The sequence below is a fragment of the Chanodichthys erythropterus genome, chromosome 1, assembly GCF_024489055.1.
Source record: "Chanodichthys erythropterus isolate Z2021 chromosome 1, ASM2448905v1, whole genome shotgun sequence".
Lineage (NCBI taxonomy): Eukaryota > Metazoa > Chordata > Actinopteri > Cypriniformes > Xenocyprididae > Chanodichthys > Chanodichthys erythropterus.
Window position 1 is genome coordinate 26,296,642 of NC_090221.1, and position 16,903 is coordinate 26,313,544.

Here is a 16,903-nt window from a genome sequence, read left to right on the forward strand (position 1 = left end):
TGTTCATTGTTTGAGAGTGGCTGATTCACTGGGCTGGCAGATAAAAAGACGCCAACGAGGAGGAGAAAGAGATGCAAGAACAGATTTTGTGGGCTTGCCAGCAAACTGTCACAGACCCGCCAGGCTCCAGCACCCACCAATCACAGCGCACACCTTCCCCTGAGTACTGATCACAAACACCTGCACATCATCACCATGTCAATCAGCACTCACATAAAAGACACTCACACACTCTATTACATTGTCCGGTCTCGTTCGCATCAAGGAACTTACCTCTATGCTTACCTCAAGGACTCACATTGCTACTTACCTGTCTCCTGTGTCTCCGCGCTCCCTCCTGTGTTCCACATCTGTGTGTGAGTGTCGTCCGCCATCCTTGCCTTCTATCTGCTACCATTATCCTCCAGCATCCAACCTGCAAACCACAAAGGACAGTATTACCATTCATTCAATCACCATTCACTTTTACAACCACTGCCAACTCACCTGTTATCTCTGTTACCTCTGCTTGTGTCCAATAAACAACCTGAACTGTGATCTTCTGTCTCCGACTGGTAGGCCTACATATTTTAACACAAACAAGTGTCTTTATATTTTAATTTTTTTTTTCCTTTGTTAGTTGTTGTCCATTCTGTTACATTCTTTACTTGGTTAATGTTTGTTATTATCGTTATATGTCGTTGTGAGTGAATAAATAGATTTGAATAATTACGCCATTTACTCATTCTTGTTTGTTACATAACCTCTCTTCTCTTTGAGCTATTATTTTTATGAGAAGTTGTAACGGGAGCTGATGGGCTGAGGTGGAGTTAAGGGATCGGCGACCCGAGCTAAGCCAGGAACTCCACTTTAAAAGTCAGAGCCGGTGACCATAAGACCCAAGACGAATATGACTTGCAGGGTAGAGTAAACAGTGGAGAATGCGAGGGACTAGAGAGAGCCAGCGGAGGTGGGGCCAAAAGACTGGCTGTCTTGGGTAGAGGAGGAAGGAGCGGCAGGCTCAGGCTCTCGATATGTAGTGGGTTGTGGCATCCTTTCTGTGCTCGGTGTGGGACGTGGCTGGGTGGACTTGGGATTTGCTGTAGTGATGGGTTCAAGGTGGGACTGGACAATGGAGATTGCATCTTTACAGTTTCACCTACTGTAACTGAGGACCCATCCACCCACAGAGCGAAGTACTCTTCTAAGGTCCAGCTGGTATCCCCCTTTGGCAACAGGAAGCCGACCTCATCGTTCAGCCCGTACCTGAAACCTTCCATAATAGGAGATGATAGCATGTGCCCTGATAAGTCTTCCAGATCTCAGCTGTTTTGAAAAAAATAAAAACTATAGTCCCCTTTGGTCCATGAAAAGTTCCTTCTGAAACTACATTAATTGCTGCAATGTCCAAATTCATTCTCATAGGTCTGGTGTCATGCCCCCAAAGGATTACAAAGAAGATGTAGTTCAAACAATATAGTTTTCTTTAATAAAACAAAACAAAAGCAGTAATCCAACTAGAGTATACAATGCAAAAGTGTGTACTAAAACACAACCATCACCAAACAAATAACTAAATTAACTGAAGGGCTTATATACACAAGATAATGAACTCAAATGCAAACAGGTGTGATCTAATAATAATGAATAACCATAAGTATAATGAATAACCATTGTAACTAATGACAAACAGGAACATAGAACAAAGGATAAACTGACAGAAGCATACAAAACAAACAGAAGCAAACTAAAAGTCCTTGATAATGAAACTAAAACTAGAACTGAACATGACAGTAGTTGTTTACATTTGTTAAGCCTTTAAAATTAAAACAGAACAGAATGTACTTATTTCTCATTCTTTACTTTAAAACATAGCACATCACTACAGCTGACAATATGTAAATTCATACAAAACATTCATAAGAAAGTAAATAAGGAAGTGCATTATTACTGAACACCAATAGGTTATATAGTTATTATTTAATCACATAACTGCTTAGGTGTATCTATAGATATGAGCACATATCATACAAACCAATTTTCACATTTTCTGCTTATATTGGCTGCTTTGCATTGTGCCAAATGTAACCTGTTAATTCACCAGTCACCAATAAATGAATGTGGTTACAAGCTATTTTTCAATTTCAGTAGGGTTTCTTCTAGAATATTAGACTTTAAACCTGATGAAAATCCAGAAAAGATGCTAAACAAATATTTCATTTCATGTTGTCAGTTGTCTTCATTTACAGTAATAGACAGAAATGTGAAGTAAAGGCATTGCAATCAATCACACAAAAGGTTTTTTGACACATTCTCAACAAACATTAAATGGGCCATTGCCTGATCAGATCACTTTTAAAAAAGCTTTAATTCAAAGCAAGAAAACTGAACTCTAAAGGTTGTGGATTTCATTGCATTGAATGTCATCAGAAAGGGAGAAGCCAGTCACACTTTTCTTGACTGCTAAATCATTTGCGAATATTCATAGACATTCATAGTCTACCATGTCTCCTCAGTATTGAAGGTTATGCTAATACACTCCTGTTCTGTGGCACTACAAGACAACTGTTCAGTTATTTTGCTGAATTTTGTTGTCCCATTATTTACATTCATTTACTGTAAATTTGCCAGAGAGCCAAAGGATTTCAATCGAAGTCTATCAACAGTCATCAAGTTTCCTCTCATAAGCATACATAATGTGTAGTGCACTCTATGCACAGCACTGTACACAACTCTTAGGCCATTTGGCTATTTTTATGACATGGCATTAGACAAAGGAAACATAACATATCCATAAAGTAAATAAATGACCTTTATTTTTGAATGGTAATTTTATATATATATATATGGCCCAAGACTTCTGCACATTACTGTATGCATAAAAACAACTTGCTTAATATTTGCCATTAACTACGATAATAAATAGTATTCGGAGTAGCTATTACAAATTAACAACAACAAATAATAATAATTAAAAAAAAAAAAAAAAAACTCAAATACAATACATATGAATGGTTTCAGTGTGCTTACTACAGAGTAAATATATAATACAATCAAAAATAACCCCCTTTGGAGGCAAATTCAAAAATCTACTTTACCTTTCATAGACATACAAAAACATCTATATCATATGAAATGAGTTCAGACAGTATCATACAACATATGAGATTCATTGAGGAGAGCATGATACAAGATTGTGACTCTTTCACAAATCTGGAATAATGCTTGTTAACTAATACTAAGAATAATCTTATTGTCAAACTGCGTTCCTCAGATTGACAAAATCACTGTTGTAAATTAGAAAGCAATACCCTGTTTAGGTGATTTGGTTGTTAATTCTGTGTTATTCTTACAATCTTACATCCTGCTTATGAATGGTACTGTATAGTACACGTGAGTATCCTCATGCCAATGTTAAACTGGTGCAAATGTCTTTGATCAACAAGCTTTAAAACAAATATCAATTTGATGGCCGTCACTGACACAGCAGGACACAGAGCACCGTATGCTGATCATTTCTACTGAATTTTGTGTTCAAAATACCACAATGCGAAGTTGGTGAAGATACAGTAATGATGAATGATACAGCATACATCTTAGTTTGGGCGCTTGACAGGTTTCATTATAACAGGGTCATGATTGTCAGTCAGTCAGTTATCTTCAGATGAAGGTTCATGGTCTTTTTACTGTCAATAAATACACTTGAAATTGAACTTCATTGCTGGGAGCATTCAGACACAGAGTTAACTATTTTTTCCCATTTTTTAACGATGTGAATTTATTAAAGTTTTGCCAGAATGGAGATTGTCCTGATTTGGAAACATGGAATTCGACTACATCTGACTGTTGAGTGTCATCAGAGAGCAGGAAGGGTCCATGAGACGAGGGGTCCGACAGGGAGACACGCCTGCTCTGGCTCAAACCTGCTCAACACAAAGTCAAAAGACAGAGACAGAAGATGTTTGAGAAATGACAAAAATGTAGCCAATGGGAAGAGAGTGTCAATGCTCAAAGCAAAATAATCAATGCACAGCTATGATGAATCATGCTTCACAGCATACAGTACAGCCCTTAAAATGTACCACAGTTTCTAAATAAATACCATAGTTAATACAGCCACTGTTTTAAGAAAATTTCACTTCTGTTTTGATGACAAAGTGGATATAATTATATCTGAACTGCACTGGATACAAAATGTCATACCAAGTGGAATCTGCAAACAAATGATGCTGAAGCTTTTTCTCAGAACTTACTTCTGTTATTCTGTTTCACTTTTCTGAGTCACTTTTTTGTAACCAACTGGTCTCTAGGTCATCGTGTGTCCAAATATTAGTACTATGTAGTAACTATGGTATTTTGGCAGAATTTACCTTAGTCATGACAAAATCAATAAGTACGAACTACAGTCATATTTCATTCTAAGCAATTACATTTTTCCAACTGTACAGTATAAGCAGAAACAATAAATATAAATATATATAAACATAAATAGGCAGTTGGTTTTCTAGTAAAAAAAAAAAAAAAAAAGGTTTCCATGGCATTTTGAAACACAATCTTTTTGCTTTAGTTAATTTATGTTGAGTACTCAGAGCATCTTAAAGGGATAGTTCACCCCAAAATAAAAATTCAATCATTATTTACTCACCCTGTTCTAAAGCTGTATCACATTTCTTTTCTGGAACACAAATCTTCTGTTCATACTTGTCCATATAATAGCAGTGAAAGGCCTCCCTGTCCCCTTAACTTCCCTCTGTCTCATCCACTTGGATATACACGTCATTGCTATGTAGTGCAAGTGTTTACACAAGTTTTGACATGTGGTGGTTTCATGTGTTTTGAGAGATCTGATTGCTGTCTGATTTCATTTACACTTAAATCAGTTTATGCAAAATGGATCTTCAAATGCCGTGCTATACACACAAATTCATAAAGGTCACTTCACAAAGGCTGAAAGCAATAGATGTTATATTCTGCATTTTATTTATCATCAGCATTACATTTTCAAAATTAAAGATTACAATGGGAGAAAGAGCCAGCATTGGTAGGAGAATATATAATGCTCACCACTTGCTTAATGAATATGACTGGTGAATATGAGTGATGAATGTTCAAATTTCATTTGCACCAGTTTGTGCATCTGCTTGCTGAAGAGAGATATGGGGCCTTCAATTTTTACATGTGACCACAGCATCTTGCAGGAATGCTACTTAGAATTTAAATACATGTGTTGTGCTTCACACAATATGCTTCACACAATATCCACCAGTTGGCACATGGAACAACATACTGTAGCTCAACACACAGCAGCTACAGGCCAGATCAGACTGCTCTTTGCCCCTTGGCAATAAAGAGTCTTGGATCGATCTTTAAATATGCCTATTGTTATAGATTATTGCATTATAACTTTAACAGAATTAATGTCATTCTCTGATAGTGTGATCCATTAACTGCATGTTCCCTATCTGGCGGTCTCTTCGACGTTGCATCAAAATACTGACAGAGATGATGCAGGAACTCATTGCATTCTGTAAATGACCATGCCCTACGGGCTAAGAACAGTGCAGGTTATGCGCTTGCACTTTCCCAAGGTGGCCTATTCGGTGACACTGTTGAGGACTTTGCACGGCAGTTCTCGGCAGTCAAGAAACAGATGGAGGTGATAAAACATCTTGCCTCAGTGTGGGTCAGCTTCCACCTCTAAACCCCCAAGGCTGCAAGCATCCCAGCTCCAGCTGCTCTGGCCCCGCCACCGCCTGGATTTGCAGCCAGACCAGCACAACAGTCCTCACGCAGGAAGGTGGCAGCACCCGCCCATCAACAGGCTACTAAGAACGCTTAGAAGGCTTCAAAGTAGACCTGAGACAGGCAACCCAGGGAAGGAGGAGAGGCTTCTGAACTGTGCAATTAGGGTCAAGCCTCACTCCATTCGCAACAGAGCCTTGGTGGATGCAGATATCTTGTCGAATCACGTTCTCCTGCATCGGACCTGCACACGGGATCAGGTAAGCGCGACAAGCTGTGATGAGGGACAACAACAACACTGCAACGGGCATTTAGCGTTGGGTTCCTGGACGGACCCTTGACTGCACTGGCACATCAACTGCATTGAGTTGTTGGCTGTGTTGTTAGCCTTGTGGAGGTTTCGACCTTTGATCCAGGGGCAAGCATGTGTTGGTCCAGACATACAACACTGCAACAGTGTTACACTGCAACACTGCAGTGTAGCAACTGTGGACGAACCAGACAAATGAATGATGATTCTTTCAAAACATAATTCTAATTCAGAATTGAGGTTCCGGCTCCGGACCGTCTGCAGATAAAGCCAGGCTGATTACTTTTACGACACATGCTTCCTGATAGCAGAAGCGACATACCAAAGGGTCACCCAAGAAGACAGAGAGACAATCCAGACCCTTTTGTTTCCTTACTTCACAGGAGAGCCAAAGAGACTGTTGAACAAATAAATCTTCTTCAAAATTGTTCCAACAATTTTAACGGACTTATCAAACATCTTTTAACTACATACATTTTGCATTATGTGTCCACAAGTACTACCTGTAAACAGTTAGGCTTTAGAACACTCACAATTCGTGTAAATGCGTTAACTCTTGACTGAATGACTGGAAGTATGCCTTATTTGGACTTAATTTGATTCTTTCTCCCTTTCCTATATTCTGACTTGAATGAAATCTGTTTAAAATGTATTGTATCCCATTTAACAGCAATTATGTTAAAATGGCACTCTGCTAAAGCAGAGACAGACCGGGATGTGACACTTATGTTTTATTGGGGGCAGAGGAAGGCCCTCTTGAAACAGGACAATGTCTGATTGGCCAAGACTCCTCAGAGGTGTGACAAACAACTAAGTTTAAATGATCATATTGCAAGATAGTGAATGGAGAGAAGTTGGTTAGTAAACGAACTGGAGTTGGTTAGTTCTGGTAAGAGAAACCATGACCAGAGTACCAAGAACAATGGAGTAACAAGAAGAACAGACCAGCCGCCCATTCAAGCCATCCAACCTTCACTCACTTTTCTTTTCTTTACTTAATTTTCCTTTACCGCTGAAAGTCTCGGTGGTCCTACGTTTCGCCGCAAAGTTCAACCAACGACTTTTGCCGCTTCAACTCCAGCGACAAAGAGACTTCCTTCATTGTTCCACACGGACCTGATCTGGACCAATCATCGACTTGGGAAACCCCTCTCTGCACGACGAGGGAAATTCACCTTTAAGTCAACGCAAGCAAGTACCTCCAGACCAAAACTGAACTGGTGCATAAATGAATGATTCATGGTTCATTCTGGTCCTTGAAATGCATTGATAGGAATTCGGTTAATCAGATCACTCTCTCTCTCTCTCTCTTTCAAAACTCTTTCTCTCTCATTTCCTTCTTACTGCAACGCGTATGAATGTGTGTGTATGTGCGTGCCTTTGTGTTAGATTAGTTTGTGTTAGAATAAATAAAATCTCTTGTAGATTTTAAAAGGAAAGTGTCTTGTATTATGTGCTTTATGATTTAATGTCTTAAACTGTGATCAAGTTACCGTGCTCTAATCAGTGTTTTCACGATTGTTGGATATTTATATCCGTTACAAGAGCTTATTACGGCTCGAGCAAATGAACGCTGGACGAATCAGTTGCTCGGTCGTAATCTAAACAACTCTTTATAATTCCCTATAAATATTTCATTTGAGCTAATTTTACTTCCTAGGGTGTTTTCCCTACAGTAATGGTGGAGAATGAAATGGGCATGAATAAACAAAGATTATGAGCTTAAACCACTGTCAATTTAAAAGTGTGCATTTGATAATTCCAGTCAGAATATGTCAGACGATGCGCATTTTGGTCACTAATTGCTGGCTTGTTAGATGCTGATAAAGTGATGGCTTGAATTGACATCTCTACTGTAACTGAAAGAGTCTACTCTTGACACATTTTAGCATATGTTCAAATGGTATCAGTGTAAAGTTAATCTGATTTTAGCGAAGAAATCCTAATCTCAGTATTAGAGCGTAAGCCTGTGTTGACGAAGGAATCTCAGCTCAGCGGCATGTAAACTGTACCAGAATTGATTATTCTGCTTTGGTTGGAGAAATACCAATTGCAGTATTGCTTAACCTGTTTCTGATGAATGAATCTCAGTACAGTGTTATATAAATGTAGATTTGGGTAATGCTCCCCTGTTATAGTTAAGATTGATGTCATTCATCTAAACTTTGCCTGCACCTACAAGCATAGCTACCTTTTGACCAAAACTGTGTTTCACTCGCTGAAAGGAATATCAGTATTCATGCACAAGACGGACTTAACTATATATGCTTAAACAAGCTTTGACTTACAGCAAACTGTGTAATTACCCTTTAAACAAGTACAAGACGTTGTTTAAAGTAGAGAGAAGAGTTTACATGAGTAAAATTTGCAAATGCCAAAACATATTTGCATTTTACTGAATGTAATATCAAGTTTTTGAAAATCTGAAAGTATAAGCGTCACATTTTAACTCTATACGTAACTTGTTTGAAATGAGCAGACAGTCTCAATAAACTGTTTGAATTGCCCAAATGTGCATTGGTTCCCATGACAACGACTTGTCACAGGAAGTGCTAACTCATCACCCTGTGATGCCATATTGTAAACAAACCAGGCTAGGTGGCTAAGCTAACCTCACCTAGCAGCCCTGCACCTCAGGCTAAGCTAACTAATAGCTTCTACAGTTAGTGGTTAGCATCATTTACGTGAAGCCTTTAACTATAGCTTGTGTGTATGCAGTGTGAACTGATCTAAACCAATTTCCTTAACCACATTCCTGGTTTTCTGATTTCTTTCTTTCCTTACCTTTAATTCTTCTCAGCTAATTTCACCTGCACTTAGGTGCATTTCTCCCTGAACACTGTTCAGCTAAATCTGCAGTTACTAGGGTGATTAAATCTAAATTTAATTACATGTAAACTGTTTAACTAAAGAAGAATTCTAGGATTTATTGAGATATTTCAATAACACGTTGACTAAACTTCTGGGAGGGACACACACATGGTGTGGTCCTGAACACGCTGCAGCTGTGACCAACTATAGAGTGATTTCCAAAGCTAATCTAATTGTTAATCACTAGTGCTATTGACTATTCCCAATACCAGGTCATTCTGCTGTTTTAATCACTTCTTTAAATATTTTATTGATTTTAATTATAATAGCAGTCAGCTATTTGTTTATTTCTTTCATCTATGTGATTTATTTACATTTTCCTGTTTAGTCTTGTGTGGTTTAATTTCCCAATATAACCACAAGCAACTAGACATACTCTCCTTCTTGATTTTGTTTATTTACAACAGTTGCTTCAATTTTATGAGCCAGTTACAAAGGAATCCGAATGATTGCTATGGCATAATTTTGAGCACCACTAATAAGCACAATCTAATAGGAAAGCTCTCCTCTTCCTCTCTCTTTCTCTTTTCCATTTGTTCGGAGGTCAAGCCTGTTGTGAGCCATCAGTAAGAAATACTAAGAAATAATCTGACCACAAGAACCATCTTAAGCCATTTATTAAAGCTAGCTGTATTTTATACACCTGGCTGCTCACTGTGCCTTTAGCCCTAAATTCTGTTTGATCTTGCAGTAGTCTCTTGCCCTTACTCTCACCACAAGCGTGCCTAAATGTTGCAGATGCTCAGCCTAACTGCCCAGATGGCAGACCAAAAGGACTGGCTATGTGTCGTGAGGAACACCCTCCTAACCAGTGCTGCTGATCAATTACAGCACCAGAGCCAAAAGCAACTGGACAAAGATGGAAGAGAAGTAAAGGCAGATGACTCAAACCAGAGGTGTGATCACAATGATCTGACTGAAGTCAACTTTTTCTTGGCCCACATCCTTGCTGTTTTGAAACAGGAGGTGGACAACCTCAAACTCCAGATCACAGAGACTCACAAGGAGCTGATGCATGCTAAAAGCCACATAGACCAGCTAGAGATGGAGGCTCGGGACAGACACAAGGACCTGACAGAATAGAGACACAGAAGAAAAGAGAACTGAGACTCTCTTACCTGCAGCAAACAGAACCACTGCAGGAGAAACGTCTCACTTCACCACATGGAGTCAGCAGAAGAACCTCCCCAGCCAAGCACAGAGGTACAGAGGGGGAGGCCTAAGCCTTCTGCTTGACACCTTATCAGCCAATTTCCTGAAATCCTCTGCAGCTGCAGAAGGAGAAGGATTAATTCAGACAGACCCAGGTACCAGACCTACCACAGGGAGAAGCCAGGGATGGGAGCATCCTCTCCCTGCAGACACAGCAGGATCTCCAACAGCAGGCAGCCCAAGGACGACTGGACACGCCTGCATCGGACCTGCAGGAGCTTCTAACGCTAGTAAGATAGCTCCTTGAACAGCCTCTACCTGAGGAGTACTCAGCAGTACAAGCTTCTGACCACTCACACAACACCAGCTCAGAGACCTGAGCTTGTCTACTGTCTACATCAACCGCAATGGAACGACCACCACTCCAGGAGACACATACAACCAGAGCCCATCACAGCCTTCCAGCCTTGTGTGCCAGTGGTGTGTCTGATCTTTCTACACCTTCAACGTCGCTCGCTGGTGTCCATAGAAAGAACAACAACGACCGAAAGGGGGATGTAACGTCTGGACCAATCAGCCACACAATTATTCATTGTATTTAATGAATTACCCATAAACTCACTCTCCCTATCAAAGTTCTCTGAACTCATCCCCCTAAAACTGTAACCAGCATCCCAATGTTGCTAGCACACAGGCCAACCTAGGTGTCCTGTTACAGTTATATGGTACTTTTTTATGATCCAGAAGAATTCTGGAGAGACTAGTGACTCATTCTTCCTGAGAAGGACAAATAAACTCTCTTAATCCTATGTATTCTCTATATAACCACTTGGGAAATGTATAAACATGTATCCAAGTTTCCCATCTCATGACTTTCCTTTTATAGGCTTTATTCTATGTATTAATTCTCTCTTTGAACTATTTTGGTATTAATGTTCCATAGTTGCAAATGTATAGTTAACTGAGATCACATTGGCAGCATGCTTGGTATCTACGGACTCCAACTTTCATTTCCTATTTGGTAATTTATGTCACATGTTACTAACTCTGTGACACATTAGTATTATAAGAATCTAGAAGGTTATTCTCTCATTCATCCAATCCAGTGTCTTATGCTAATATCTTGCTACAGAACAAAGACTCGTAAAACTTCCCCTCTGAAAGGGGAACTCCTTATTGGCTCAGACACCTCAAGAGGGTGTGACATCTTCACCCCTTGTATTCACTGATCACAAGGAACCCCCTCTCTTCCTGCTCTTCCTCCTCTTCTTCTCTTTTACTGATGAATGCTGACGTCAAGATGATGCTTTAAGAAGCTAGAAGCTTCTGGAACCCTGCTTGTGCCAGGCCTCGGCCTAGACCTTCCATTCACCAAAGATCCTCTGAATCCAGCCGGTTCTCTTTCGTCAAGAAAATATCAGCAAAGATTCAACAGGAGCCTCCACAAATTGCATCAGGACAGTTTTAATTCAACTTGGAGAGACATGCAAGTATCAAACTTAGTCTCATTATCGGATACATTGAGTATCCTTACCCCTTTTAAAGAAGGGCCTGTTAAAACTAAACTGATGGTTTGCTCAAGGCTGTTGATCTGCTGAATGTCCAACAATGCTGTAACTTCTTGCTTCCTGTACTCTGCTTTCTCTCTCTCTCTTGGTAAACTGTTTGCATGTATGTGTGTGAATGTTAGAGTAGTTTAAGTGTTTAGTCTAGTTAATAAAGTCTTGTTCATGTCACACGTAAGGTTGTCCGTGTTTTGCGCTCATGTACGGGAGTCCCTATTCATGTCGGTCCTGACTACAGGCTTTTAGTAGAATAAGATTGTTATTTCCCATAACCTGGAAATGAACATTTCTTAGTTAATAAACAATTAACACTGTGTGTTCATTGAACAACAGGTTAATTGATTGTAATATTAATTTTATTACATTAAGTTAATTTTATTGACTGATTAAAATATTAATAATTAATTATAACTAGTTATGATTAATTATTCATATTTATTTTGAGCTAATTTGCTACAGCAGCATATATAAACCACCAGAGTAGTTTCTGCTCTCATTACATGTCACAACTTGTCTGCCATCTCCTCCTATGGAGTCAGCAGCAACTTAAGTCCCTGCAAGCCACTCACATCCTGGGCAACCTCAATTTCACAGCAAACTCATTCTCACAACAAGTTACGCTCAAAGGAAAGTGGAGACTCCACAGTCCACCTGATTTGGAGTCGATCTGTAAGGAGACATGTACACCTCCCAAGAATCCTTCGACTGTCCTCTGTGGTATTCCCTGACCAAGGCTCTTCTCGGCATGGAAGCACTTTTCCTATAGAAACAGTCAAACGTGTGCTTCCTTTAGAGGCGTGCACTTAGGACTGCGCATGCACATTAGCTTGATCCAGCCTGAAAAATGCAGTTGTCTGTCATGATTTGAGCATTTAGAAACAAAATTTATGAGACAGTTGCTGTCAGATTTCATTAGTGATTTCAAATTTGAAATTTAATCGAAAGCTTGGTGAACAGCTTTGAAGAATTTGATGTTTCCCCATTCAAAGAGATAGGAGCTGTACTAGCATACCCGAGAGGTGTTTCAGTGAAATGACTTGTCTTAAAGGGACTTGCTAAGGTTTCCACTACCCCTTTCAGGGATCAAGTGGTGAACATATAAACAATCCCTTCCTGATGAGGGAGACCCAGCCCTGTCTCTGTCGGGCCCAGTGCACACTTTGTGCATATATCTGGATTGCACACAGTTTCAGACAATATAAACAACAGAAGGGGTCAGCAGAACGGGAAGGCTGTCTCCAAACAAATGGCCCACTGGATTGTGGATGCCATTCTCCTGGCTTACCAGGCTCAAGGCTTACAATGTGTCTTGGGAGCGAGGGCTCACACCACTAAGGGCATCACAGCCTCTTTGGCTTTGGCAAATGGTACCTCATTAGCAGACATCTGCAGAGCTGCAGACTAGGCTACACCCAACACCTTTGCAAGATTCTACAGTCTACGTATGTAACCAGTTTTGTTTTGTGTACCAACAGACAAATAGCAGGTTGTAACGCAAGCACATATTCAGTGGTGAGTTCAGCAGAGGCACTCATGACCAGACCAATAGATCCTTTTCACATGACGTCACACAGCTTCCGTTAGGACTCGAAGCAGTGTATCCTCACTTCCGTCAGCATAGTGGAATACTAGCGCGACTCGAATGAAGTGCACTCAATATTTGTACATATGCCACAAATGTGGTTAAAGGATAACTGTAGTCGCCTAATTTCATGTACATTCAAGGTGACGTATTTGGCAGCCGCAGATCTCAAACAAACTTACCGATCGGCGCGATTTGCTGCTTGAAGTCGGAGGAGTTGAATACGTAACAGTTACTGAGGCCATGCAATTTGCTGCCCATATCTTGCAAAACTTTGCTGTCTTTATTGCAGATGAAGCTGTTTATATACATTTGTGAAATAAACGCATGTTTCCAACATTTACATGCAGTAAAAAACTAATCATTCAAAGCTTAATGTACTACTTATTTCAGTGCCTACAGGCCTATGTACAATGAAGATCAACATAAGCTTATTCTTTTTAAATATCAAAGTCTATTTTTATACTTTTATTTCGATAAATATGACACATAATAATGCAAATTGTGTTTAATATAATACTATTTCTACATGAAGACTGTAATGTAAAAACTGACTCATGTACATGGCATTTTTACCATAGTAAAAAAAACCATTGTCATCATTCATCTCTTTATTGCAGAACAAGATCGTCGCATACAAAAATATACAGAGGATTTACAATAGTATACTCATTGTTATAGCAGCATTAAATGAACGAAATCAAATTATTTCTCCAGGGAATAACATTAAATGAACACATAGGCTACTTCCGTTTTGTATTTTCAATACACTCCTTACAGATTATACACTCTTAATATATTGCAGCAGTTCAGTTTAAACTGGTATGATGTAAAATTATCTCAAATCTTCACACTATTAATTCTTCTGAGTATTATATGTGGATGTGTTACTTCCAGGTGTCCATTACTCATATATAAATCTCACAAGAACAATATCCATAATTATAGCCTACCAATTTCTAAAAACAAAGATTTGTTTTTAAAGACAATGTTCTTGTTATTCCAAATAGGCTAACAGATTTGTGTGGACACACAATGGTTGTGATAAAACTCTGACAACAATTCACGGACACAACATTGCTAAAGTTTCTGCTCGTGGAAACCCTAACCAAGGCAGTTACAGAAAGGAAATAATAAATATCATTACCAGAAGAACCCGAATGTGTAAATTCTTGACATAAACAGTTTGCATTTAAAGTTATTAAAGCATTTTCCCGAGAAGTCGCCGGCGCGAAGGTAAGACGGAACAACTGATACACTGCTTTGCGGATAGGCGGAAGTTAACTGACGTCACTGTGAAAAGGGTCTATTACTTGTGGTATGCCCCTTTTCAGGTGAGCCCTCATATTTGGGTTAAGTGCTCCATATGTGTTGACTCCCTACTGCGGTCTCATATGCGTATTTCTCCATGGTTCAGTTTCCCTGAAGGTGTCTTCCCCTGGACTACCCCTGGTTGGTAGTCTATCCCCTAGCAGAAAATGCTTTCTGCAGCTAAAGGGACCTGTTCTTATTGTAATGGTAAGTCCCCTAGGGCGAAGAGAGAAACAAGGTCACATGGAGTGCACTTGTTACTTGGCATGCAAAGCTTGCCGGCATCTACACCACTAAGGCTCATAATGCAGTTCAGTTAATTATTGACTTTAGTATAGGGATCCCTAGTGTCTGTATTTCGACACAACATTGAAGAGACTGGCAGACAGGGAACGTCCTGGTTACTATTGTAACCCCAGTTCCATGATGAAGGGAACAAAGAAATTGTGTCCCTCTGAACTGCCACTGATGTGGTCGAGAAGCCATCTCGGCTCCTTAGCAGAAACCTCATCATCTTAATTTGCTTTATTTTCCATGAAGAATTATTTTGCTTCATTTCAGCTATGACAAAGAGATATCCACTCTTTACTATATTCGTTAGTTTGTTTGGGTTGATTTCAAATATCAACAGTGTTTCTCAAAAATTGCTTAATAATGGCACAAATATCAGTAAATTGACTATCATAAACCTTAGTAAATCACATTGCATGATTTATTTAAATACTCTCCTCCCATAAATTTTGCATCTGAAAGGGAAACTTGCATGAGGCAAATATAACTGTATCCATGCCTTTCTTCACTTCGTGTCTTAAAAAAAATAAATAAATAAAAAATACTGCCAGAATTTACTTAAGTGCCCCTATTATGCTTTTTGAATATTACCTTTCATGCAATGTGTAATGTAGCTGTATGTGAATGTAAATGATCTGCAAAGTTGTCAAAGTCGAAAGTCGCCATATAAATATTCATGGCGATCTAGATCGCTGTGTATAAAACAAAATATAATATGCTTCAAATGATTATTCAGATATGTAATATGCACTACATTAATGACAAGACAAGACGATCTAGCTGTTGTCTAATGAATCATACCTGTCACAACAGTAGATCTCCCCTCCACCATGTGGAGATCTACTGTTCATGTGCAACATTTATCTAGGAAAATCGTATTTACGATAATTCCAATAGCATGTGAAGGCAGCATTATATTGTGTAGATCTCCGGCAAATCAGCTAACTCACATTATTATCATTATCTGTGGCTCACTATTACCTGAAATTGTGTCCATCAATGCAGATTTTCTGTCATTCTTACAACTCTGATTAATGGTAAAGGATGGAGCAAGATTTATTTGACAAACTTTAATGTTACATCAGTCATTCACGTTAGTGCTCAACTAACATTAGCACTATTATTGATACAGTTAAATGATACAGTTCCCACATGTGCACTGCAATAAATTAGATATAAACACACGTCAGTTTGTTGATGGACATACTCTTGTTAATGCTGATGAATTACAGTTGCAAAATCTCATGATGAACGTCAAACTAAGTAGTGTACCACATAAACTTTCTGCTCAAGTTGTCCTTGCGATGGAGGTTCGGGTTGAATAACTTCTGATATTTCATCGGACTCACGTCGGATTGATATGTTAAAATCGACACCATCGTCACTGTCTTTACAGTGTGTACAATCTTTGATTGGATTGGATGATTGAAGCCTCCGGACCAGAACTTAAGTTATGTTATAGTAATGGGAGTTTTGCTTCCAGCAGGCACTGTAAGCGGCAGACCAATCACAACAGAATGTGCCACCTGGCCAATCAAAGCAGAGCAGGCTCGCGGAAAGGAGGGGTTTAGAGCAGTGTTTCCCAACCTTTTTCTTGCCACAGCACAGTTTTGACAAGTAAAAACTCCCACGGCACACAACTATGTACTAAAACAACAAAATTGCATAACATGCATTGCTTCAAATGGCATATTAAAAATTGATATTATATTAAAAGTAATACTCACGTTTATTGTTGAGCTTAAGTCAGGTAAGAACACAATAAGATCATATATAGGTAGCTATATGTTGTTGGTGATGATGAAAAAAACAAATTTACATATTGTCTCGGAAACCTCGTATTTTTAACTTTGAACACTGTGTCATCAAAGTTAAAGGAACTAAATAGGATCTTTTCGTCGACTGAGAAACCAAAGACTGTTACTGAGTTTTTGAAATGAGCGCATGCATAAGAACAACCCCCCTCCTTCACAGCTCAGGGAACGCCTCCCAAAACTCGTGCATGAGTATTGGAACACGAGTGTTTACCACCGGCATTCGCTGTGTCGTGTTAGTGGATTCATTATGTCGGACTCACCGCAGGTAACTCATAATCTGCAG

The 16,903-nt window shown here is 39.2% G+C and overlaps 1 protein-coding gene across 1 annotated transcript in view; it reads right to left on the reverse strand.

Moving 5' to 3' along the window:
* Window positions 1–1,497: 1,497 nt before the first annotated feature.
* arhgef9b (Cdc42 guanine nucleotide exchange factor (GEF) 9b) overlaps window positions 1,498–16,903 on the reverse strand; it is a 94,607-nt gene continuing 79,201 nt past the window's right edge. Inside the window, 2 exon segments of the mRNA XM_067390944.1 lie at window positions 1,498–3,745; window positions 3,748–3,902. Coding sequence (XP_067247045.1) covers window positions 3,695–3,745; window positions 3,748–3,902 — 206 coding nt within the window. The 3' untranslated portion in view covers window positions 1,498–3,694.